This window comes from Echinops telfairi, unplaced genomic scaffold (assembly GCF_000313985.2).
Source record: "Echinops telfairi isolate 266 unplaced genomic scaffold, ASM31398v2 ScPeMD7_2;HRSCAF=8, whole genome shotgun sequence".
NCBI classification, from domain to species: Eukaryota; Metazoa; Chordata; class Mammalia; order Afrosoricida; family Tenrecidae; genus Echinops; species Echinops telfairi.
Window position 1 is genome coordinate 77,460,617 of NW_022103898.1, and position 25,708 is coordinate 77,486,324.

The 25,708-nt window shown below is 50.6% G+C and overlaps 3 protein-coding genes across 4 annotated transcripts; 1 reads left to right on the plus strand and 2 right to left on the minus strand.

Annotated features, from left to right (window-relative positions):
• Positions 1-2,097: 2,097 nt before the first annotated feature.
• On the minus strand, positions 2,098-4,359 carry RPS26 (ribosomal protein S26). The gene is made up of 4 exons (XM_045291102.1): positions 4,292-4,359; positions 3,894-4,071; positions 2,621-2,751; positions 2,098-2,193 (listed from the first exon to the last, which is right to left on the minus strand). The coding sequence occupies exons 1-4, from the start codon at positions 4,292-4,294 to the stop codon at positions 2,158-2,160; spliced, it is 348 nt and encodes a 115-aa protein (XP_045147037.1). The 5' UTR covers positions 4,295-4,359; the 3' UTR covers positions 2,098-2,157.
• Positions 4,360-7,357: 2,998 nt separating this feature from the next.
• Positions 7,358-24,010, minus strand: IKZF4 (IKAROS family zinc finger 4). Of its 2 annotated transcripts, XM_004700583.2 has the most exons (8): positions 20,057-20,174; positions 18,265-18,358; positions 16,891-16,995; positions 15,641-15,901; positions 14,836-15,003; positions 11,939-12,088; positions 11,155-11,286; positions 7,358-10,659 (listed from the first exon to the last, which is right to left on the minus strand). In XM_004700583.2, the coding sequence occupies exons 1-8, from the start codon at positions 20,150-20,152 to the stop codon at positions 9,899-9,901; spliced, it is 1,767 nt and encodes a 588-aa protein (XP_004700640.1). In that variant the 5' UTR covers positions 20,153-20,174; the 3' UTR covers positions 7,358-9,898. The 2 variants fall into 2 exon arrangements, with proteins under 2 accessions (XP_004700640.1, XP_030742411.1); XM_030886551.2 differs by lacking the exons at positions 18,265-18,358; positions 20,057-20,174 and adding an exon at positions 23,971-24,010.
• On the plus strand, positions 12,671-13,138 carry LOC105978412 (40S ribosomal protein S27-like). Its single transcript, XM_013004107.2, has one exon. It carries the CDS (start codon positions 12,842-12,844, stop codon positions 13,094-13,096), a length of 255 nt encoding a protein of 84 aa, XP_012859561.1. The 5' UTR covers positions 12,671-12,841; the 3' UTR covers positions 13,097-13,138.
• Positions 24,011-25,708: the final 1,698 nt, after the last annotated feature.

The window sequence follows — 25,708 nt, forward strand, 5'->3', positions numbered from 1 at the left end:
TTTTTTTTTTTGGGGGGGGTACCCCTTGTAAATGTCCTTAGCAGGAGCCCCAGTGATGCTATTCAATCAACAATGGACTGTGAACTCCAAGACCAGCAGTTCAAACCCACCAGCTGCTCCGCAGATGAGGCTGTCTGCTCTTGTAAAGATGTACAGCCTTGGAAACACTACATAGGGTCAGTTTCCAAAAAAGACCCCTGGTGGTGTAATCATTTATTCATTGGGCTGCTCACCGCAAGGTCAGCAGTTCAAAACTAGTCGTTGCTCCCTTGGAGAAAGACAGGGCTTTCTACTCCTGTCGTTATTCTGGGGACCTCACATGGACAGTTTTCCAGTCCATCAGGTGCTAGAGTCCCATCAGCTTGATGACAGCGAGTTTGGAGCTTGAGTTTCCGCTGCAGTGGCTTTTTTTCAAGGTTATCTTATTAGCCTATTGGATAGGTGAGGTATAGGACTGCTTAGCTAGAATTTACAGCAGTTCAATTTCTTTGGTTAGTTCTTTTGTCCAACACTTAAAGAACTGTATTTTGTGAGATTGAGGACTTTTATGGGCTCGGGCATCACTGGGTTGGGATGCTTTCTTAATGTACACTTACCCTTTATATAAAACTCTTACATGCCAGTTTCTGTCGATTTGCTTCTCTAGTTTACCCAGACTCAGAGATGCCAACACATACTCCCTGCTCAAGGGCATTGTCTCACAGCAACCCTGTAAGTCAGTGGCTCTCAACCTTCCTAATGCCACCACCTTTTCATACAGTTCGTTAGTTTTGTTGCTACTTCACAACTAATTTTGCTGTTATGAATCTGGTGACCCCTGTGAAAGGCTCATTCAACCCCCAAAGGGGTTGTGACCCACAGGTTGAGAACTGCTGCTATAAAGTAAAGTAGAATTATCCCCCGGGGCTTTGAAGATTATGGTTAAACTCCTTATGGGAATAGAAAGCACAGCAACTAGTATTTGAGCAAATATATCGTATTCTTCGATTGGCTCAGTCACCATAGCTGTCATTTAGCACACACACACACCTATGTATTTTTTTAGAAGTTAAAGCATGGCAGTAACCTAACAGTGAAAAGCAGTGAGTGATAACCTCCTATTGCCAAGTTTTAGAATGGTAAAGGAATGGCGAAGGACAAGTTTGAGATCACTATACGGTTCTCTTGGATCACCAGGAGCCCAGAGGCTTCAGCTTTTCAATCTTTCCATATATGAAGTCTGGAGCTATCATTAGGTGCTGAGGAGAGGATATGGAATAACTTTTCCTAGGAAAGTACATTTGAAAAAATTGCTACAGCAGGGAGTTTTCACAACCACAAGAATCCTGACTCCTAATAGTCAAATGAACAACAGAAGGAAAGCTGTCCTGTAGGTCACTCTGACAGCTTCTTCTTGTGGCCTTTTGGATAGCAAGTGGAGGCCATCAGAATATGGGTTGAGGTGGTCCTTAAGTTGGGAGCTGACAAATACTATGGAAAATTTATCTCCAAAATGTCAAAAGCTGTAATTTGGGGGGAAATGCATATACAATTATTAAAGACTTCAGGCTTCTCAAAGTAGAATCCCTGGAAATAAAACTTATCAGCACCCTTTGTATTAAAGATTGTTTCTAAACTTGAGGCAGTTAAGATCTGAGAAAAGCAATGCTGTGCCTACAGTTTAGTCATTATCTATGGTGTGAGAATCAGAATCAACTCAATGGCAGTGAACTTTGGTTTGGTTACCGAGCAAGCTGGGACTGGAACCATCAGTCTAGCATTCATTTTCATCTCAGGCCTCTGTCCACCCTGTCCCTTGTGCCACCCCCAAATGATGGATACTATGTACTGCCTGACAAATTCAGAGTTCACCAGCTGTAGGATCACAAGGGTAATTCAGGGCACCACTGTTCTTACACAAACACTTATGGCACGGATGCTTTCTTTCAGAGATATTGCTAACTTTGGACAGGTATAATTCAGTGCCATAAAATTATAGACAATGAGTGGGCAATTTGCTAGTTTTTTAAAAAAACGGCAGCTTACACATAAGTCATGATTCCCTCAGACACACCCATACCCCCTTACCATCCAATCTTACAGACACACATCAGAGCATACCATGAACAATTTTCATTTTATTTCCTTTCAGGTTTGTTTTTCTTCAGCTTCTAATCTTTACATAGGCTTTGGAGGAGGTCGTGGGGCAGCACCCTAAAAGAAAAGAATTATGTAACTAAATAAAAGCAATGGGTTCAAGACCGTTCCCCCCACTAAGAATAGGGGCCATAAAAGACACCCAAAGCTGGCAAGCTTGGATAGCCACCAATGTTTGTTCTTTACGTGAACAGACTTGAAAAACCACTACATTCACACCCTCACCCACAGGCAACTTGATGCTCCAGCCCCTCAGTAAAGAACCCTGGTGGCACAGTGGCTAGGGCTCAGCAGCACTAAGTCTGAACCCACCAGAGAGAGTGCATCAAATCTGATAGTCTGCTACGTTTACAGCTCTGGAAACTACAGGGCTATTCTGTCCTATGAATTCCACAGCAACAACTTTGTCAGAGACCAACTGTCTCTTTACCCACCACCCATCCATCCCTCTAGCACCTACACCCCTCACTGTAAAGATACTCACTGCAGGTCTAAAGCGAGGTGGGGGGGTTCGGTCCTTCCGGGCTTCACGTGACCGGTTTCTGACCACCTTGCTGTGAATGGCACAACTCACACAGTAATGCAGCTTCACATACAACTTAGGAAGCACATATGCTGGAGAAAAAAATAGTATAGGTATTATTCCCACTTGCAAGAGTCTGTCTTTGTTCATTAGCTAATACAGCTACTTTACAATTTAAAGTTAGAAAAAGAATGTATGGACTGATAAGAGGATGTAAGAGTCCCCAATAAAAGAATCTGGGGAGAAACAAAAAGTTCAATAGAATTAAAACCGCATTATATTGCTCTAAAGCAACGGCTCTCAACCTGGGGTCCGAACGACCCTTTCACAGGGGTCACCTGATTCTTTTTTTTTTGCAATTACAGAAGAGGTTTTATTATGCTAGCTTAAGCCAGGGCTCAAGTCCTCAGGTGCTTAACTGCGTGCACCGTCTTGGACAAGAGCCCACCTGATTCTTAACAGTAGCAAAATTACAGGTATGAAGTAGCAATGAAAATAATTTTACGGTTGGGGTGGGGTCACTACAATGTAATAAATTGTATTAAAGGGTGATGGCATTAGGAGGGTTGCGAATCACTGCTCTAAAGACTATCCTTGCCCACTTAGCTAGTTTAAAAGACTAAAGATTTTCAAATAAAAAAATAAAAAAAAGGTTTCTACCAAATGCTCCTTGGGCCTTAGCACCACACCTTAGCCTCTCAAATGGGACTAGTCCAGAAGCCCTGGTGGCCCAAAGTCAACCCAATGGTTGATGGTTTGAACACCACGAGGGAGAGAGCTGAAAACCTGCTAAAGATCACAGGCTAGAAAATCCTAGGGGGGCGGGGAGTTAGTTCTCCACTCGCATGGGGTTAAGAGTCAAGATCAATTAGATGGCAACAAGCAACATACCAAAAAACCTCAAAACAAGCCCCAAGCTCACTGTCACAGTCAATGCTAATTCAAGCCCACTCTCCCGTCGAGCTGCTGCCGCTTAGAACTACCCACCATGCGGATCGCAGCCCAGTATCTAACCACTAGGCTAGTAGGCTCCCCCTAACATGCGGTAAGGTCCAGACCAGACTGAAAGTCCAGGTAAAGGCTGTACAGTTAGAATAAAAACGCCAAAATGGGGGTCATGACAACTGTCTGTTCTCCCAACATTCTCGTACTCCGCAGGGGCGCGGGAATGAACCCAACTGACAAGACTAGGTGCCCGAGGGTGACGGGTGTCGCAAAAGTACTACGCACTTACCGTCGAAGACACTCGCTTCGGAAATGTCTCTGACGGCCGCGGCCTCCACTATGTTCCTTATGACGAACTTCTTGATGGCCTTGTCTTTGGGCACGCAGCGGGCGCAGTTGGTGCAGCGAATGGGCTGCACATGGCCGCGGCCTTTCTTGGCACGGCCGTTGTTTCGCCTTTTCTTTGTCTGAGGGAAAAAGGCAAATTGTGATGGGGGGGGGGGTAAGGCGGACAACCCTAGGCCCGCGCCCGCAGCTCCCAGCTAGACGCCACTCAGCCCTCCCGGTCCACCAACCCCAGAAATAGACGTAAGTTCCCGTCCCCTCCAGTTCGAAGCCTCAAGTTCCCACCACCCCAGAAGCTAAACTTCCCGGCCCCGACGCGGATCGCCACGCGCCTCAGCTCACCATCTCGGAAGCGAGGACTCGAGAGAAAGGGCGGCGCTAGATCTGCCCATCTTATATACTGCGAGATCCCTACGCCCACAGCGGAAGAATCCCGAGGAGACGACGCCAAGCATGGCATTTCGTTTTACTTGAGTTTTCTTTATCATTCATTACATCCGTTGAAATTTAGGGTGGAAAGACGTTTCCAGAGCTTATTTATTCGTAGAACAAGAAAACCATGGGACTATTTAACCGGATGGCGGAAGAAGATTACTGTGACTTGATTCCCAGCATGCACTGCAACGCCCTAACCCGGAAGTAATTTTGAGGCTTAGGGTAACCGCTCATCGCGATACTAGGTACGGAAGTTGTTCATCGCGAAGTTGTAGAACTCTCTCCAATGAGAGGCCGGATGAGAAGAGGTGCATGGTGGGAGTTGTAGTGCGAAACCGTGAGGTCCCGGGCCCAAGTCTTTAAACCCAAGGTTGTGCGACGCCACCGGGTGACGCCCTCGGGTGATTTCTCTGTTATCCCAGCTATTTGTGTGGGATTTGGAAACGGAAGATCTGGGAGGAAACAAAACATTTTGTCCATTCCTCCTTTCAATAAGGAGCTAATCCCACAAGGTGGGACCACAGAGAAGTGAATTCGTGTTGGCGTTGTTTCTCTTTTTTTTTTTGGCGTTGTTTATCATTCAACCTTTGTATCCTCAGTGGCAGGCACAGTGATAAGCGCTTTATAAATGTGTTTATTCCTTAACAAACCTTTGAGGTAAGCAGTGTTATTATTCTCGCTTTACAGACTGAAAACCATACGTGCACAGACTTTAAATGACTTGCTCTGTCTTCCAGCTTCACTATACTATTCTCCTCTTCGGCTAACAAGTGAATAGGTTGGATCGATGACTTTCTTGGTTTTTGATCCAGACACACAATAGATATATATTTCACATAAGGACACAAGAACAACATGCAATTTATACAAATACACATGCAAAACTGTCAAGCTTCAGAAAACACAGCTTGCCTCGACAACCTAAAAGTGTGCTGGTTCTGTTCTCTGTTTTAATCTTGGGTCAAGACCCACTAAAAAGATTTCACCACTCACAGATGAGTCTACCTACTATTTAAACCGATTCACCGCTGAAGAGCCACCAGGAATTCCTTAGCCTTGAGCAGTAGTAGTTATCAATAGGCAGCAAATCACTGACTTGTCTATAATGTTGGAGATGTGAGTTGACCTGCTGCAAAGAGACCCAGCAGCATTCAAATCCAAATTGGTACAAATGGATCATCCTAGAGACGGACACACTAGATTCACCTTCCCTCCATCATGGATCTCAACTTCCAGTTCACATCATTGGGGTTTAAGATCGATTTCCTCACTTTCATTGACACCAAGTCAACCATATTCATGGTTTCTCATAGGCAAATGTTCATTTTAGGGGCTGTGGAAAATGATAAGATTCTAGATGGGAGTGTCTCCATTGTTTCACTTCATGGTAATCTGGTGGAGGATCCCTGGGGGCACAGTAGTCAAGGGTTGGGTTGCTAACTGCAAGATCAGCAATTCAAAACCACCAGCTACTCAGAGGGAAAAAGGTGGGACTTTCTACTCCCATAAAGAATTATACTCTCAGAAACCTACCAGGTCAGTTCTACTCTGTCCTATATGGTCACTGTGAGTCGGTATCAACTCAATGGCAGTGAGGTTTTGGTTTGTAGTCTGATGGAAAACAGAAGACATATTACCGTATAGAATGGCAATGAATAGATAAAAGGCCCAACATTTCAGCGTTAAAGGGACAGAAAAGTTAATATTTAAGCTAGAACCAAGTTGATTTTCTGGTCCTGGCTTTGCTTGGGATTTTTTATAGCCTGGCGGTTTCACAGGCTGCCTTCCCTAGACTGACGGATGGGCATAGGCTTTGCGATCAGACACTGTCTCTGGCACTTAGTGGATGATGGCCTGTGGACAAGTTGTTTGTTTCTTTCTTTCCTCTGAGGCTTCTATTTCTTCACCAGTAATAGTGAACATGCCTTTGCAGGTTGTTTCTACTAAGAAGAGAAGACTTGGGAGAATGCCTAGCAGCTATGAGATGCTCAGGAAGTGGCAGACCCTATTATATCACCACTCATGTTCTTGTAACCTAGATCTTTTAAGTATATAATGTGTTTTGCACATAGTAGGCCCTCAACAAATGTTTGAGGGCTCTCTGCTTTGGGCGGATAGGCCAGCCAGGCTCTTTCCTATCCTGCAGACCCACTCCTGGTAGGAAACTCTCTTCCTCTTCTCCTGGGCTAACCCTCTGGGGTAACCTTCTCTAGGAACAACTTGAGAGCACTCCTGGCTGGCTTCCCTCAGTCTTAGGAGAAGGAGGAGAAATGCTCAGGGTCTCCCTTGTCCACCTCCTGCACTGTTTAGTAGCTGGCACAACAAGCGGCAAGGAGACCCTCCCTTGCACCCAGCAGAAAAGCTAGGCCAAGGAAGTCTGCAAAAACAACCAGGGGTCTTAAATTAATCATGTTTATTTATAACAGACCTTCAGCCAGTACAGTACAAAACTTACAGTAGTATATCTCCGTTACACAAATATTTACTTACAATATATTACATATACAAAATGCTTTGCCATAAGTCTCAAAAGCTAGTTTAACTCCCATAGAGAGAGGAGGAAAACTCTGTAAGAAAAGGGCTGGGAACCAGAAGAAGAGAGGAGTGAACAGGGTGAGGATCAAAGGAGACACCAAGCCTGGGCTACAACGGAGACCCTGGGAGAGGGAGAAGAGAGGTGGTATTGCACTTACTTGTGTGTCTTATTTGTTTTATCTTTTTGTTCTTCATAACTTCTGATTAAAAATATATATATATATTATGTATTATGTACACAGGAAAGGAGCTGCCAGAAGTGTTACGAAATCCCACCCGCAGCTTGGACATTGACACGAAAAAACAAAGGTCTGGGAAAGTGTCTATTTAGAAATTTGCGTGATGTGTTTGTGTATTTGTGTATTTGTATGTGTTTGTGTGTGTGTGTATGGGTGTGTGGTGTTTTTGAATATCAGTATAAAATGAAAATACCTCTTTTCTCTGGGTGGGTTTCAGTGTTTGTTTGTTGTTTATGTTTTTTTCCTTTTTTATGAAAAAGAGCTGGGAGAGAAGGTGAGGATGTTGGAAGTTCCAGAGTGAGAAGGCTCTGGAAAGTAGGATTTTGTACCTAAGACCCTGGTTAAAGTGCAGTGATGGTCTGGAGAGAGACAGAGTGCCCCCTCACTCCTCCTTAGCACCTGGTCTTGCCCTTCCTGTCTCTGTTCTTGTGGGCCCAGGGATAGCCTCCAGGCACAGCCCTTCAAGTTCCAGGCCATTCCAGGTGCCAGAACTGACAGGAGGTTGGGGGGATCAGGACCCTCTGCAGCTCTGATAACCGGGAAGGACTCCTCCTTATGAGGTGCCACCTAGTACATAGCAGACACAGCAGAGGTGGTAGGGGACAGACCTAGTAGGAAGAGGGTCAATAGCTAGAACAGTGCAGGAGAACCCCAGTCAGTCACCTCAGCTCGACTGCCACCCTAAAACAAAGAGCCCGCACCCTGGGGTGCTATGGAGAAGACTTTTTGCTCCTCCAGAGACCACCCTCTTTTGACTACCTCCCCCATCCTTTTGCCCTTGGCAGCATGTGTTTATTGCTATGTTGTCAAGGGAGAACAATCACCCACAGTGCCCCTCCCTGCCAATCTGGTTCTCCTTGGGGAGATCACATCAATGGGGAGGAAAGGAGGAGGAGGAAGAGAAGCTCAGGGTCTCCTTTCCCATAAGAGGGTAAGGCAGATTCCTCCCAGAGCCCTTAAGAGCCCCAATCCAAGGGTCTGTTTTGAGCCAACCCTTTACCATCCCCCCAAAATATCCCTGATAGGGAGTGAGGGAAGCAGGAGGCAAAGAGCCAACGAGGGAAGGGTGTGTGGAGAGGAAGATGGGAAGAGGAAGGGAGAAAGAAGAAAGGACCAAGTGCTAACAACTTGTGAGGTGTTATGTTTGGTTTCTACTTTTTTTTTCTTTCTTTTCTTTATTTTTTTTCTCCTTTAAACATAGAAAAACAGCCTTTGGTTTGAATCTCAGGGAAGCAGAGAGTGGGATGGCAGTGGCCTTGGGCAGGGAACTCTTGTGGAGAGAGACCTCCACTTGTAGGGGAATTATGCCTCCTCCTGCCCCCTTCTCACTAACCCTGGGGTACCCAGATAGCCAGAGATCTCTGCAGTTGCCAGGGGGAGAGTGCCCCTCCTGCCCTCTACCTGGGAGTGGAGCAAAGAAGGAAGCAGTAAAGGATGACCCTGGCCCCCTCGGGCCTAGCCCAGTCATGCTGGGACAAGGGTGGAATGGGGTCGGGGCATGTGCCCTTGCGCATCTGGGGATACTTTTTGGTTACACTGATAATTAGAGGAGAGAAAAGATAGACCCTTTTCTCCCAGCCATTGACTCAAAGAACCAGGCCTGGGAGTCCAGGAGTGAGAGGGTGCGTCCTGCTGGAATGGGTGGGGGAGGAAGGAAGAAGGCAGCCTGACTAAGGGGTTGAGGTGCCCCCTTGTAATCAGGCAGCAACCTGCTAGCTTAGGGTGGGGGCTAAAGGCACCCCGAGAGACTAAAAAGGTCACTGGAGTGAAGAGGTTTGCAAGGTGGAGGAGGACGAGAAAAGTCTTGCCCCACCCCCTTCCCATGCCCTGGCTCCCAGTTAGGCACCTGTGGCTCCCAGTGTGTCAGAGAGAGAGAGGTTGCAGACTAGCCTCGGGCCCCTGAGGATATAAAATGGGGGCATTCCACGGAAAGAACGGCCACCACTGAGAAGGTGGGGCAGGCCGAGGAGGCTAGAGCAGGACCGAGGGAAGAGACACCACATCCACATCCCAGAGGGAGAGCCTGAATGTGGGCTTTGGGAATTCATATTCTTAGGGGATTATCAGAGGACCCTCAGTCCATGGTGCCCAAGGGGGTGGGATTTCTTAAGTCCCTCCTATTTCCAAATGAGATTTTTTTATTCATTCAAGAATAGTGCAAGCTGCCAAGGTGAGAGGGCATAAGAGGTACAGAGTACCAGGCGGGAGGGTCCCAGAGAGGAGAAGCTCATGCCACAGAGCTGAGGCAGGGCCGGGGGAGGTGTCCGCGCCACAGGGAAGAAGCAGAGGGTGTAAAGGGTGAGGACTGACAGCAAGAAGCAGCTCAAGGTCTCCTACTGTTGAGAGGGGCTGCTGAAGGAAACTGGCTCAAAGAGAAAATGTAGGCCCAAGTGGAAGGGCGCTGTGGGAAGGCTGGGAGCGTGGCAAGGGACCAGCACGCATTTAAAGAAAGGCAACAATAAGAACCAACTAATGATCTTAATAAATAACTCCGCCGAGTATGCTAGGAAAGGAGAAGAGAAAAACAAGGAAACATAAGCAAAAGACTTGTCTCATCACGAGAGCCTACGTAGAGAGGACGACATGAGGAGGGAGCTGGCCGGGGGTGAGGTCAGGTAGCCAGCGGGGGTGTTGAAAGCAAAACTCCTGGGGGAAGAGGGGGGCCTGTGGTGAGGATGAAGCTAGACACCTGTAGAGGGCAGTCAAGTGATGGCCTGGGGGTGGGGGGGAGCAGAGGTCACTAGCCCACCTTATGTTCCCCCCGGACGATATGGGAAGAGAACTCATACCGGTCCTGGCTGTGGTAGCCACAGATGTTGCACTCGAAAGGGTCTCTGAAGCCGTGGCAGCCCATGTGGATGGTGAACATGACGTGGTCCAGGAAGAGGATTCGGCAGTGCTCACACTTGAAGGCTTTCACAGGCTCGCCACTCTCACCCACCACCCGAAGGACTTCCTTGGAGGGGCCGGGAGTGCCCCGTGGCAGCCCCTCCTGTGGCTTGGGGTCCTCTTTGGCGTAGGCAGGACTGGGCCGGCCCACCACAATGGTGGGAGGTGGCTGGGGCGGGGGGCCCTGAGGGAGGGAAACCACCCCCCCAACCCGATCTTCATGGTTGCTCTCTGTATCTGTGGAGTCCTGGCAGCCATTGCTGGGCGATGCCCCAGGGTCAGTCAGGGGCGCCCGAGCATGGTAGAGCAGGGGCCCGCCATCAGCCAGGTCCTCCGGGCCCTCTGCGGCTTCTCGGGACCCCGGGAGGTCCAGTCGGCCGGGGAGGGGCTGCATCTGGGTGTAGACAGAGCTGATGACGGGCGTGAGTTCTGAGATGCAACTGGTAGGGGGGAGGCGAAGGGGGCGCAGATGCTCCGCCCCCACAAAGGCCAGAGACCCTCCGAAGCTAGGCTCCAGGCCATGGTGTGTCACTAGCTCCACATCCTTCTCATAGCCCCCCGAGGTCACGTCATAGGGGAGGTCTGAGAGGCTGAAGCGCATCTGCTTTTCACCTGTGGAGAAGCGGGTCTCAGCAGGGCTGCTCTCCAAGATTGCAGCACCCCCTCAGGACTACCTCTGAGCAGGCTGGCTGGGGGGGGGTGGGGGCTGCTCCCCGGTCTCATGGGCAACCTCAGAAAAGGGCTCAGGACTGCAAAGCTCTGGTGGTGGTGGGGGCCTTCCTTCGTTGAGAGCTCAGGAGCGGGACTAGGTGGGGCAACCCGCCCTCACGGTCTTTCTCCGGCTCTCGTGGCTCTTCTTGCAGCCCACAGAGCCTGCTCTTCTCAAAGGGGAGAGGCCCGGCTCCCATGCTCTCACAGCCACCACACACGTCCTCAACACCAGCTCCGTGCCACCCTCTCCAGGTACAGCCTCCCTCCTCCGCCCGAGCACCAGACCTTTCTTTTCGCCATCAAGTACCCAGGCCCAGCTGCTGAATGATTACCAGTGCTCAGACTCAGTGGAGCTGTGGCTTACAGGGGATGCCTCCTCTCCAATTGGGCTCTTACCGACAAACTTCTGGGGGGTGGATCGCTTGCGTTTGGTGAGGCTGTTGGCCAGACGATCAATGAACGTTGGCCGCTCAGAGGAAGAGTGCAGCATGGAGTCTGGCACCATCTCCAGGTCGCGCAGCTCATCACCTGGTGGGGAGGAGGTGGGCACAGACTTGTAGCGCTGAACTGGGCTGGCACAGGCCCTCTGGACGGTCAGAGCCAAGGATGGTCACGGCCTCTGCCTGCAAAACTGGGCTCTGCTTGCCCTACTGCGCGCTCATCCCAGTCACGTTTAAGATTCAAACACACACTGGCTGCCACTTCGTCAGTTCTGACTTCTAGTGACCCTATGGGCAGGGCAGACTGCCTCTGTAGGTTTCAGAGACAGTAACTCTTGACGGAAGTAAGAAGGGTCATCCTTCTCCCACAGAGTGGCTGGTGGTTTCGAACTGCTGACCTTGTGGTTTGCAGCGGAACGCATAACCCACTATGGCACCAGAGCTCTTACACATTTAAGATATACACTGGACCTTTGATGTTATACATCCTTGTGTTCTCTCTCTTATTACACTGGAGACACAGATCATGTCTTACCCTACCTAGGGAGGCCCTCAAAACACCTACCACAGGCCTTTCAACCAGGTGGGCCTGCAGCCAGGTGCTTGACGAATTTACTCAGTGACTGTCTCCTACTTCAGAGCCCTTATCCCTCTGGGGACAGGAGGGGGGCGGGGGAGTGCTGGAATCGCTCTTCTCCTGTGTTCCCTCACATCCCTCCTTGTTCTGCCCACAGTTGTACCTGGCTGGCCAGCCAGCGCTTGGGCTTCAGTGCTGAGACTCTGCAGGTAGTTGTGGCACCGCTCCTTGTGCTCCTCCAGGGTACTCTGCTGTTTGTAGCTCCTGCCACAGTAGTTACACTTGTAGGGCTTGCCTACTGTAGGGGAGGAGACTATGGGGGAGAGAGGGGAGAAACGGCATCGGCATCGGAGTTACTTGTCCCTGGTCCCTGGGTCCCGCCACCGCAAAGTGAAAGTGCCCTGGCTGGGGAAGGAAGAGACAGCACTACATGGAATGCTTCAGGTTGTCTCCCTTCCCCAGCTTTTCTGGGGTCGTGACCCAGACTGGAGAACAGAGCTCATGTGCAACGATGGGCGGAGAAGGGGATCGGCGGAGAAGGGGATCGTGGGGCTTTGGGTGGGTGCTGAGCGTCAAGAGGGGAAGTGAAGACCCAGGGACTTTGTCGGAGATGGTCCCTGGCAGGCAGGCTGGCCCCACCCCAGAATAGCTGAGTCTGGGGCCCTGGGCTGTGGTTTAACCTTTCCATGTGGCAGGTGGGTGTGAGTGCTGTTTATCAGACAAGGGGATTTTTTTGCTCATAAATGATCTGTTTTGATTGTGTGTGGGGGGAGTTGGTGGCCTGGGGTGACAGAAACAAGAACCTTTAGATCTGCCAATGTGGAAAGCAGCCGTTTTTCATTGACCTTTCCTTATACTTTGACCTCCACCCCTAGTCTGGGCTTCCTGCCGATGTCCTGCTTCTCCTGTCTATCTACACTTCTCTTTACACCAAGGTACCAAGAGATCCCCAGAAAACCATCACTGACAGAGAAGTTCTGAGAGGAGGACAAGAATACACGAACAGAGAGAAAAGTAGAAGAGAAAGGAAGAACCGCTTTCCGGCGCTGACAACCGCCCGGCGATCATGCCTCTCGCAAAGGACCTCCTTCATCCCTCTCCCGAAGAGGAGAAGAGGAAACACAAGAAGAAGCGCCTGGTGCAGAGCCCCAATTCCTACTTCATGGACGTCAAATGCCCAGGCTGCTATAAAATCACCACGGTCTTCAGCCATGCACAAACAGTCATTTTGTGTGTTGGCTGCTCTACTGTCCTCTGTCAGCCTACAGGAGGAAAAGCAAGGCTCACAGAAGGAAGCTCCTTCAGACGGAAGCAGCACTAAAAGACCCTGAATCGAGATGAGTGGAAAGCCATTCTAATAAACCCATTTTGGATAAATAAAAAAATAGAGAGAAAGGAAGAACCTTCAAGGCCCCCCCCCATTTCATAAAGGATGGAGAGTATGCATCTCATGGCCACTGAAGGAGACATAACGGGGGAAGCGGGGATGGACATGTCCCTTAAAGACGGCTCTTGAGAGAACATCTGTGAGAGAAAAGCGTTGAAGAGAAACAAATGTGTTGTACGTTTTATGTATCTTCTACTGAACAGGGAGACAGGGGAAGGGGTCTCTACTACCCTCCCTCCCTCAACTGGACGTTCACGGACGTCACCCGCTGCCATTTTGCTCGGTCACCCTGAGGGATGAGCACCATGGTTCCATCTGCCCACGACCCTCGGGGACATGGTTTTACACCTTGGAGAGGGCTGACTCCGCAGGCTGGCACCGGGCGTGACCTTGGCCCGCGTTTTACTGTCTGGGTTGTACTGGACAGAAGGCCCCAGGAGTCTATGTGCTTGTTTCTGCCACTAATAATCATCCACAGGACACTCTGCTTCACTTTTGTTGGTAGGAAGTTTAGAAGCCTAGCCATCCCTGTTCTAAACCAACAGGGGGAGCCGCCCCTCTTCTGGGGAAAAAGAGTGCCAGCCGCAGGCAATGGCTCTGGATTGGGCCCCAAGGAGGAACAGCTTGGCTTGGTGGCCAGCAAGCTTTTAAAAACATTTCTTTCAGTTTCCTTATCAGCAAAATAGAGATAATAACATCTACCTTGGAGTTTTATAAGGCTAGCATGAGGTAACAAAAGCAAAAAGCTTTGTATGTTATCCAACATGAATTTATGCTGTTTCTCCACATACATATAAAGAGGTAAGAAAACCTAGAATCCAAGAGCTGCCGGGAGAGTGCGGTAGTCAGGGGATTATGCTGCCCCTTAAAACCTGGCCCAGGGGAGTTTAAGAAAAGAGAAAAATAGTAAGAAAACTCTCCAAGGGTAGAAGCTACTAATTCTCTCCCCTTTCCCCTTCTTCCTGCCTTTCCCCAATCTCAGGCTGCCTCCTGCCTGCCAGCTCAGATTCTGGCCTCTTCCCAAGTCCCAGCCGAAAGCTTTAAACTCAGTAACCGCCTGAACAGTGCTCTCTGCCCAGATATTGATCAACGGTCCTGGGTGAAATGGAAAGCCTCGTTAATGCCACTCACGCTCTCCAGGGCCGGCTCGGCCCTGGTCCCAACACTCCCCTCCAGGCACCCTCTGGACTTATCACGCTTGGATGTGGCACAGAAAGTGGACACTCTCTTTCCTATCTCTGCACCCTTGACCCAGCTTGCAGGCACCAGCAGGAGGGAATGGGCTGGGCTGCTGTGAGCCCAGTGTCAGGGACAGAGGGTGAAGGTGAGGGCAGGAGTGGGCTTGGAGCAGGAGGATTTCCCTGGGGCTCAGAAGTAGCGGGGAAGGGGCACTGATAACTTTAAAAAGCCAAAGTCAGGGAGGGTGACGGTTACAGGCAAGGCTGTTGTTCATGCTCCTTTTGCTCCAGTCACAGAGTGAGGCAGACCTAAAGTGCCCCCACTGTTCCCCATGGGACCCTGCAGCCCTGGGAATTGGAAAGGGGCTAGAGGAGGAGGACCCTCTTTCTGTTCTCTCTGTGCTCTCCCCAGAGAGAGGAGAAGGATCCCTGAGCCCTAAGTGCTGGCTGTGGGGGGCTCTCTCTCTCTTGTCTCCCCGTGGCATGGTCACTGACCCGAGTGGGTGCGGAGGTGACCGGTGAGGGCATCCCGCCTGCGGCAGGCGTAGTTGCAGAAGGGGCATTTGAAGGGCTTCTCCCCGGAGTGCAGCTTGATGTGGCGCAGCAGGTTCCCCTTCTGGGTGAAGGAGGCACCACACTGGTTGCAGTGGAAGGGTCTCTCGCCTGCAAGTCAAAGATCAGACCCCAGGAGACTGGGTGTGAGGGCCTTTGAAGGCTGAGCCCCGTCCTCCGCCCTCGGCCCTGCGCCACACATTTCTGAACACGTTTCTGAGGGACAGAAATGTGTGTGCTGAGCCGTGCAAACAAATCCTCTTTAATCAAGCTCCCCTGAGGTCAAGATCCCTTGGTAAGGCGTGGCGGGGAGGAGGCTAGCAGGCCTAGAACACTGGGCCAGAAGACCCTTACCCAAAGCAGAGCCCCCCCAGGGCCCACTCTGCTCTGGAAGTCCACAGCTGGGGAAGCTGGGGAGAGATGTATCTGCCTTCCTTGTTCTTCCCCGTGAGGTGAGAGGGCCCAAACAATAACCAGGACCTTTCTCAGGGCAGGCACTTTCCCCAGCCCCGTGTCCTGAGACAAATTCTTACTCATTCTTCAGCTAATGACAACTGAGGAAAGGGCCCAGGAAATAAGGTGCTGAGGAGTGTCTAAGTTCCAAGCCCCCTTTTATTTTATTAGCCAAAAACTGCTGGGGGGCAGGGAGGAGCCTTTCCCTTCCTGAGGCCACCCCGCTCCCAGCGACTGACGCCTCCTTCAGCAAGGCCTCTCACCCCTGCTGCCCTGAGCCCGTCGGCTGACTCACCAGTGTGGCTGCGCTTGTGCACCATGAGCACGTTGGGGCCGATGCACACCATGCCACAGACGTCACACTTGAGCTTGCCATTGGGCAGCCGGATGCCACCAGGGGAGTGAGGCTCTGGGCCACTCCCGTCGCAGTAGCCCAGGGGCTCCGACAAGGAGTCTTCCACAATCACACTGTCGTCCTTCTCCAGGAGCCTCTCATCTGGCCCCAGCAGTCGGCTCGACTCCTCATCGCTGTACATCTCCACCTTGATGGAGTTGGCTAGGGAGTGGATTGGTGTTTAGCACAGAGACAAGAGAGAGAGGGGAACTTGCTCCCAAGCCAGAGCGGCACTCCTGAAGTCTAGAAGGTGCCCGCTAAGCCCTGAAACGGTTAGGCCTTAAAATGAGCCAATACTCTAGGTCAGTGTATTGAGGTCGTACTGGGTCCGAAAGCAACCGTCTCCTTCTCTCCCACCCACTAAGAAAATTGCCTCCAAGAAAACCAAGCTGGGGTACATAGGATGGCTTCTGTCACTGGGGATAGAAGGAAGCTAAGGGGAGCCTCTTTCTCTACTCTCTTGTCATTAAGAAAGATGCCCGACTTGGCCCTGGGCAGGAAGCCAGCAAGTTAACAGTGGCGGGAAAATAGTCCTAGGGAGCCTGAAGGGACAGCAGGCTTAAGAGAGAGCAAACCTGGGAGACAGACATGATTCACATTACCCTCCTACCCCAGGATACTGAACCCCTCCATTCTCCCTCCATAAAATTCCTGGAGGGGGAGAGAGGAGGAGGGAGGAGTCACTGAGGAGAAGGCTTTGGCTCTGGCTCTGACCTACATTCCTGGCTATTCCAACCATTTAGAGAATGTCACAGATCTAGGGCCAGCTGGGGAGGGGCAGTCCCAGGGACCCAGTCTGGGCAGGAGAATGGGCAGGGGGATACGAAGAGGTCCTTATACTCTCTATTTCCTGTTTAGCTCCAGCTATGGCGTCTTTCTAGCTACCTGCTTCTCTACTCTAGAATTTCCCTTGGAGCCTTTACCTTCATCCCATCCATGCCCTTTTAATCCCACCCTAGTCCAGCAGTGACCATTTCGGCTCCTCTCACAAGCCAGAAACCTGGGCACTGGGCTCCTTCAGGCTTTTTAAACACTAGGCAGGAAACCAGAGTGAAGCAAAGATGGGGGAGATGGTTGCCAAGGGGCACTGAATCAAGGGCCCAAAGCAAAGGGGGTGTCCAGGGACAGGAGGGGGAGGCAGGTACACTTACCACTGAGCGAGCGACTGGGAGAAGAGTGCTGGCTGTTGGGGGTGCTCACAGAGGGCCCCACTGGGGCCCCGAGGAACTCCTTCTCCAGAGACGAGTCCCCGCTACCTTGGAGGAAAGAACAAGATGGCAGGTGAAGCTGGAGCCGCCACCGCCACTCACTGTCCACTGCCTCATCTTTATAGACCGCAGTTTAACTCGACCACCATTCTTTGGATAGCCACATTGGAGTGCCATCGGCAACATCATACCTTGTGCCCCGACGGCCGAGTTCCGCGAGCTCAGTGGCTGGGCCTTGCCCACCCTACCTTTATCTAGGCCTGAGGGGAAGAGCATCACTGCCTGACGTCCGCAGGAAGCAGGGCTGGGGCTGGGCGGGCCAGGGCCCAGAGGAAAATAGGGGCCTCAGGAGGGAGGCGGTTCAAGACAGACGGTCTTCCCGACTGTTCCTCTCCGGAGCCCCCAACACCAGGTTCGGGATCTGCAGGAAGGGCAGCTGGAATGGTCCCTGAAGCTAATGATAATAATAGTAATAGTAACGACAGCAGCTAACAGTCCTTGAGTACTTTATCGGTGCCAGGCATTCTCCTATGTGTTTTCAGTGAAGGTCCTTTACTCCTGAAAACAAGCCTAGGAAGTGGGTTCACTTTGCAGATGAGCACACTGAGGCACAAACGAAGTGCTGTAAATTGCAAGAGGCCACAGTGCTGGTAGTGGCAGAACTGGGCTCTCGGCCTGCAGATAGATGTTAAGCAGACATTGTTCCTAACCACCCCTTACACGGCCAATTGGGAGTTCCAGTTTTGGGGTCTTGGTATGGGAAAGCTGGGGTCATGACCACTTTTTAAATGCAGCCAGAAATGGGCGACTGCAGAGAGCCGCCTAGCTGCTCTGACTCTGAGCAAAGTTCATTGGCCACCTGCTGATCCTCTGATAGGTACGCAGTCAGTTTACGCTCACATTTCACCTGGGTGCATTGACAAATGGTTTTGAGAAAAGGTGGTTTGAGAGTGGAATGTCTGCTTCTGAGACTCAGATGGCACACCTGAGGCTAGGCGTCATGTCTTTAAAACAAAACCAAACAAAATCCCTCCTCCCCACAATCTTCTGCACAAACATAAAGGTGAAATAAAATCCCACGGAGACAGACAGATACACAGACACGCATCACATATGTAGACGAACGTAAAGAGCACACACCGACAGAGACAGACGGACAGAGAGAGCCTCAGACATTCTCTCTAGCATGAACATGCATGGATGTGCGTGCGCACACAGGCCTAATTATGGAATAGAGAAAGAGACAGACCCTGAAATCCATCCCTAAATTCCACCTATTAGTACTTTACCCAAGTGCCCAGCTATGTACATACTTACTTTCACAAAATAAAGATTCCATTATAAAATGGTTGGAGTCTTGGGCCTGAGGCAAGAAATCCGGAGCACACCCTCCTGAGGGATCCCTCTCCAGCTTTGGTCAGTGGGAAGAAAACAACCACTCAGGACTTTGGGACCATATCTCATTCATATCCTCTCCTAAATGCCCCACTACCCCACTTTACCCCCTCAATGCCTGAGGAAAAGGTGCTCACTACCTAGAAAAATGGCCATGGGGCTTCAAACCCCATTTACCCCGCTGAAGTCCCGGACTTCCCCCACACCCCCCTCTTTTCTCTGCCTGACATCAGAACCACACACACCCCGTGAAGCACCTCAGCATGGGTGAGATTCTGACCAACTTTTCAAATCTGCCCTTCAACTGCATGGTGTGTGGGATTGACTAAGGGCGGAGGGCTGAAAGGATAGTTTCTTGTCTTTTCTCCAATCTTGGCACTGAATCACTAAGTCCCTTCATGCTGGTGGCAATTACAGGGAACCGAGTCCCTAACGCTACTGAAAAGCAGGAGAGGGCTTGCTGGAAGCAAGCTGCTCCTAGCCTCCCACCAGGTCGCCACTCAGTATCAGGGGCTTGTGATATGGGGAGACTAGCTTTCAAGGGACAGTAGAGGGGGAAATGGCCTTTTGTGGCTCTCGCTACTCTGGTCTGGTGATAGGGAGAAGTCCAGCCTCTCCAGAGTCCACCAGCAATTGTGGCGGCTTTTTGACGCTGCTACCCTCTCTAGGATGAAGGGAAGACGGGAACCAGGCTCAAGTCCGTTTTTCTGGGCTAAGGCATAAGAATCATCCGTTCCAGGGGTCAGGATGTCTTTCAAGGCTCCGGGGGTTTTGTTCGGGTGAAGGTAGTCAGATTTAGGAAGTTGAGCAGTTCCGCTCTCTGGGACCTAGAAACCCCAGTGAGGGAATTTCAAATGCCCGTGACTCCCAAGAAATCCCAGACTGGCAAAGCCAAGAATTAAGGTTGTTGTCAGATCTGAGGCATTTTCGTGGTCAAAGTCATCATAGATTGGCCAGATCCCTAGAGGGCAAAACCAAATCATGAGGTTCCTATCAGGGGAGCTGGGAGGTGGGTAACAGCGGCAGAAGAGCAGAAGGGAGAGAGAGAGAGGAGCCGGGGTGACAGTCCACGAGCGACATTCATCGCACAGGTTGGAGACTAGCCCTCCTTTCCTCGGTCCCTTCAAAGAGTGGCTACCTCTGGGGACTGTCCACGAGGTGGGAGAAAGCCCTGGACATCCACACTTCTCTGCAAGGAACCTCAGCCTAACTGCCTGCCTGCCCTTTCTTCACCATGGGCTCTGGGATGGCAGGATGCTAGCCTGTTAGGCAGGGGCAGTAGGCACAGGAGCAAAGAAAGCCGCCCATCCCCAGCTCTGTTGGGGAGGGGGCGCCGAGGCCCCTTAGATCTCGGATCCAGGATGAGGCGGCTGCTGCCAAAGCTCCTCGGTTCTCTTTGCTGCCCCTTCCCACCAGGCCTGTCTCAGCATTTCACCCCAGGCAGCTTTGCATCTGTCCCTAAGGCCTAATCAAGATGTCACCAGTAGCTTCCACTGTCCAAGTCACCGGCTTTGCTTAGCAACGCCAAACACCCTTTCTCATCCTCCGCAAGTATAAGGAGGAACGCCCCCTCCCCCCTGACACACACACACACACACACACACACACCCCATCCTCTCCCTCTCCTTGGGCTTGGGAGTTGTTACCAAATTGGTTCCCTAGCCCCGGCACCCCCCCTGCCCCCCTCCACTAGCCGCCTTCTGCCTGAACTTACATTATCCTTCCCTTGCCGGTGGTGGTGAGACCCTGGGGTGCGAGCACGGCCGCCGCCGCCTTGGAAACAGCGAGGGAGTGCGGGTGGTGTGTGCATGTCTGCGTCTCGGTGGCAGGCAGGGGTGAGCCCAGCCACTCACCTTCCAGGAAGCGTGGATTCCTGGAAGTGAGGGGAACCGCCGTCATGTCGCAGGCAGCGGCAGCGCACGGTGAGCAGGGGCCCACGGCTGCAGCCAGCAAGAAGAGCTAAGCCCAGGGTGTATGTGTGAGTGTGAGTGTGTGTGTGTGTGTGAGTGTGTGTGTGAGAGAGCGAGCGCGGGAGCGAGCCAGCCAGGAGCTTGGATATGCTTGGGGAGGGGGCTGGAGAGCATGTATCTGTGTGTCTGTGTGTATGTGTGCACGGGGGGCGCCAAGCTAGAGGATCCCTTTCCCCAGCCAGTGAAGGGGTGGGGGAGTAAGGGTGTGCACAGGGAGGGGGGAGGCAGATGCCACTGCCCTTGTGCCCAGCAGACAAAGAAGAACTGCACAACAAATGCTTGAGAGAGGCGAGTGTGTGCAAGAGAGAGAGATGGATGGCCCCGCAGCAGGGGAGGGAGAAAGGGGGGATTCGGGGAAGGCCCAATCCTCTGCCAGCTGGGGAAGCCAAGGCCCCAGAGGTCATGGGGCCCAGGACACAGGGCAGCTTTGAGGCTCAGAGCAGCAAAAAGCCTCTCCCCTAGCAAACTCAGGCACTCCTTTCCCTCCTCCTCCTGCCTGGAGGGAGGTCCTGCTCCTCTCAGATCTGGGGAGCAGCAGCCTCCTCCTGCCCAGCTGTGAGGGCCCACCACTGTTGGATCTCCCACAGTGTGCACACTGGGTGGCTCAGAGCCCTTTCAGATCCTTATCCCGACTCCCGGGCTGTCCCCTGTCCTGTGCCCCTGGGGCCCCAGTGGGACAGCCCAGGATGAATGAATCCGCCCTCTATCAGGACAAGGCCTCAGCTCCTTCCCATCCAGAGTTGCTGCTCACTGACAGGCTGACCCACTTCCAGATGGAGATGTTCGGATTCCAAGAATTTGGGGGTGGGAAGGGCCATGACACTTTGGGCTGCCTACCCCTGGAGCCCTTTCTACTAAAGTTCTCTTAAACAGTTCACAGTCCCAGAAAACTTGAGGCAAAGCCTGCCAAGAGTTAGGTTTGAGCAGCTCAGCGTCCCTGGAAAGAGAGGGGCTGGGATGAAGAGGGAATCTTTGTGGAAAGTTAAAGACTCCTTCCCCTTCCCTCTTTGAGTGAGAAAAGGGTCAGACTCAGAACCTCCCTTACCTCCCATGACCCAGTAGTTGGCCTGGGTTCTCTCGCTTTTCTGACCCATTGTACTGCCTCCCTCAGCTCATGCCAATCATTCCTCGATTGGTCCCACTTTCGAGTAAAAAGTGAAGCGATTGATAATTTCCACAGTGGTGCTTAGCATTCTAGTGGGGGCTAGTCTTCCTGCCCCAAACCCAGTCCTGGCTTCCCTGACCTATCATCTCTTGTCCTGGCTTTCTAATGGTCAACACCCCCTGCCAAACTGTCCCCCAAGTAAGATTTCTGTCTTAGAGACAAACCTGCCTTCAGAAACAAGCCTGGGACAGTCCCTAATTTCTTTCCATCTGGTTAAGTCTGAGGAGGTTCCTGATTACTTCCACATCTCTCAAAGCCATTCAAAGCAAGGAAAGATGCCTTGTTTCAATCAGGGGATCTGACAGGGGCAAAACATGTTAGGATCACTGAGAAGGATTGGGGGAAATGAGAAGAAGGTTCTCTATGTGCTGTTGTTAGGTTTTGGGCTGCTAACTGCAAAGTCAGCCGTTTAAAACCACCAGCAGCTCCGAGGGAGAAAGATGAGGCTTTCTACTCCTGTAAAGAGTTATAGTTTGAGGCCCATCAGGGCAGTTCCACCCTGTCCTATCTGGTCGTTATGAGTTGGAATTGACTGGGTGACAATGAGCTTTGAGTTTGATGCCGATTTCAACAGTACAAACTGGTGGCCCACAGGCTGAATCCAGCCATGGATAAGTTTGGCTGACTGTATGGAATATTTATTAAAACACTGAGCATTTTAAGGAGTCCTGGTGGTTACACGGTGGGCTGCTAACCGCAAGCTCATCAGTTTGAAACCACCAGCCACTCTGTGGGAGAAAAATGAGGCTTTCTACTCCAGTAAAGAGTTATAGTCCCAGAAATATACAAGCAGTTTTACCCTCTCCTATAGGTTCACTGAGTCAGAGTGAGTTTGGTTTTGAGTAAGAGCAGTTTAAAATGGCGACCTTCCAAATAAAAACCTTGAAACTTAAACGCATCTATTGCAGTACGATGGATCACTTTTTAAAATGGCCTTTCTTGACATGGTCTTGTCATTCCCACCAAATGATTGCGTGAGGCTGTGCAAAAAGTGTGTGTGGCTCACTGAGGCGATTGAACCCCATAGATAATAAGGTGTCTGGAACCCTCAAGAGGGAATCGGTCAGTTTGGCCATCCTCCTGGCCTTAAAATAAGCCCTAAGAGAGGCAGGAAGAGATCTCACCAGCATGAAGAACGAAGAGCTAGGGGGTGGCATGTAGCCATTAGACCTGGAATCCTTGTGCTGAGAACTTCCTATACCCAGGCTTCAGAGAGAGCGCTAACACCAGAGACAGAGCAAGATGGTAAGAAGCAGAAGCAGAGAAGTGGTGAATCCGCAGAGGCAGCAGAATCAGGTTACCAGCAGGCGACACACAGTGGGCTTCCCAGGCATGGACTGAGAAAGGGAAGCAACTTTGGTGAGGAGTCCTGCTGAAGGAGTGCGATGCCCCAGGCACTTGGTGGATCTAAGTTCCCTGACTCATTATACACCTTAGGGCCAAGGCTTGATGGCAGTGGGGTGCACCCAGGGCACTTAATGGCAGTGCTAAAGAGCTCTGTAACATTTGCCTGACCGAGGCTGTGCCAGCCTAAGAGGCCCAAGGGTCAAGGGGCCAAAAGACTGAGAGTCAGGGAGGAACTTGCCTGTGTGGACAGCTGAGAAGCTATCCTGACCAAAGAACTATATCCCACGTCATTCTTGATTCTGAATCATAACCTATTACTTCCCCCAATAAACCCCACAACTGTGAGTATGATCAGTGAGTTTTTTTGGCCACTGCAATGAATTATCAAATACAGCAAAGAAGTAGAGAGGGACATCTCACAGGAGGTGAATGAATTGGTATAAAGGTCGGAGAATGGAGGTTTGTCTCACCTTCCCTTATAGGAATCAGCTTTGGGCTGTTGATCCTGATTTTCCACTTCTCTTTGGGAAGTTAGAGGATGTCACATGCCCTCACCTGTGAGTATGATCACAGGACATTTTTACCTCTGTCTGAACACATTTTCTTCTGAGTAACTGGGGGTTTGGGTCACACTGGATGCACATTCCAGCACAGCTGTGACTGGTGGCAGCTGAATAGCTTGTATCCCCTTGAGGGAGGCTTAGGCAGCCCCCACTAATCTTTTTCTGCTTACTCCCTAACCCACTTCACTCAGTGACGTAGCCTGGGCTCCTGCAGATCTCTGAGGCTCGAATGTCAACTTCGCTCTCTGCCTGGATGGGACAGAGTCTCATGCTTGGCTGGTGTCCTCACAGCACAGAAGAGGGACCAACTCTTTCCCCCAATCTGTCTCCACATTCTTCTCTCTGACCGTGTCCGCTCATAGTCCCCGCCTAGTCCCTTCTCCCTCCCCTCTTACCCAAGAAATCTGGGGAAGAAAATCACTATTTAAGGAACATAAAACCACAACAATCAGCACATATTATCAAGTACGAGCAAGCATGGGTGTCAGAGGTGTACCTCAGGCAGCTAAAGGTCCTATGCCTATGTTCAAGCCTCCTGTCCTACTCCCAGTCCCTGACAAACAGAACACACAAGAGGGCATACCGGACATATAGGAGCAGCCATTGCAGTCTTCTATGTCCATCTTAGTGATTCTGCTGAAAGAGACAATAGCTGCTATTAGAAGCCAGATCTGGGGGTGTGGGGGGTGTCTCTCTCTAATGTTCCTGAATTAGCAAGAAACCAACAGGATCATTTAAGCTTGGTCTGACATTACTGTCCTAAAGAAGGAACTCCTCATACTCTGTCCTGATGAGAAAGACAATGTCGAATTTCTCCAGTCTACAACTGCTGGCTTCGTCAGCCTAGGGTGAAAACACACTATTCCAGAGTGGTCCTGACTGCTCTGCGTTTTGAGAGCAGGCTGTCTCCCTGGCGATGGAGTTGATGCTGTGGGAAAGGAGAAAGATGACACATGGTCTGTCAAGAGGCTTAGACACAGGCCTCACAGAGGCTCTGGACCTTCTTGGTTAAGAATCAGGTTAACAACGTGAGTGAAGTTGCTGGGTGGTCCAAATGGTCATTTCACATGCTTGCCTAAAAGTTGGAGGTACAAATCTATCCAGAGGCACCTCAGAAGAAAGGCCTGGCAATCTAAGCCCCCCGACCCCACCCCAGCCAAGCATGGAAGAGCTTGCATGTAACCAAACACCTCATGGGACTTGGGTCCTTAATTTGGAATTTTTAAGGCCATGGTTTCAAGGACATCCCAGTTAATTGGCTTGATTCTTTTAGTGTGTCTGTTCTACCTCCAGGTTGTTGAATAGTACCCAGGGACTTAAAAGCTTGCAGGCTGGCCACCAAGACACAACGATTGGTGCCTCACCTGGGGCAGCAGAGGAAGGGGGAAGAAATAAAGTGTGGCTGATTGTCTCCTTATCATGAGACCAGAAGAACTGGGTGGGTGCCCAGGCACCACTGCTGAGTCTTTTGATCAAAGATCCTACAGAAGAATCCTGATCAAAGGTGTGGGGTGAGGGATGGGGAGTGTAGAACAGGATTTCAAATTTCTTTTTTTTTTTGATGTTTTACTTTTTTTAAAAAATCAATTTATTGGGGCTCATACAATGCATCACAATACATAGATCAATTGTGTAAAGCACATCTATACATTTGTTGCCCTCATTATTCCCAAAATTCGCTTTCCTCTTGGGTTCCCGGAGTCAGCTCATTTTCCTTTTTTCCCCTCCCCCTCCCTTCCTCCTCGCCTCTCCCCCATGCACCCTTGATAATTTATAAATTATTATTGTACAGGATTTCAAATTTCATGGATTGCAGACTTTTTGGAGCCAAAGAGGCTAGATAAGCCTCCAAAACTATAGTCCAGAGATCATCTAAACCTTAAACTTAAAACATCCCCTGAAGTCTCCTAAAAACCAAATAATAGTTTAACTTAACTAGTTAGGAAGATTTGCCTTGAACAGCATGCTCTGTTCAGATCTATCTGTATGGAATCAAATTGCTAACAACAACTTGAGAGATGAGATGAATTGCTTGGGGCCAGTGCATTAATTTTAAGGTGGAAGGACTCAGGAAAGGAGGAGAACGGTCTCGAGTTGAAGAAGGAACCGATGGTCACCGAACAGTCCGTGCGGAAACTGTGGGATTTGTGTGTATTTTGTTGTACATAGTCTCAACGTTAACAAAGTGGGCCGTTTTAAAACAGAAAAGAAACCCCTGTGAAGCACAGTTCTACTCGCTGACGCATGTGGGTCACCACGAGCTGCTATCAACTCAACTTCTGAAAAATTTATTATTAAAGAACAAAAGTTTTATTTTTAGT

Excerpts from the sequence above, each read along its gene's own strand:
- LOC105978412 (XM_013004107.2), top strand. The coding sequence starts at position 12,842 with ATGCCTCTCGCAAAGGACCTCCTTCATCCCTCTCCCGAAGAGGAGAAG.
- IKZF4 (XM_004700583.2), bottom strand. The coding sequence starts at position 20,152 with ATGCACACACCACCCGCACTCCCTCGCTGTTTCCAAGGCGGCGGCGGC. Across the intron at positions 16,996-18,264 it reads GGAATCTTTATTTTGTGAAA|GTAGCGGGGACTCGTCTCTG; the intron begins GTAAGTATGTAC and ends CTTTCCTCCAAG. Across the intron at positions 15,004-15,640 it reads GCACAAGCGCAGCCACACTG|GCGAGAGACCCTTCCACTGC; the intron begins GTGAGTCAGCCG and ends TTTGACTTGCAG.
- RPS26 (XM_045291102.1), bottom strand. Across the intron at positions 2,752-3,893 it reads CGAAGCGAGTGTCTTCGACG|CATATGTGCTTCCTAAGTTG; the intron begins GTAAGTGCGTAG and ends TTTTTTCTCCAG. Across the intron at positions 2,194-2,620 it reads CACCTCGCTTTAGACCTGCA|GGTGCTGCCCCACGACCTCC; the intron begins GTGAGTATCTTT and ends CTTTTCTTTTAG.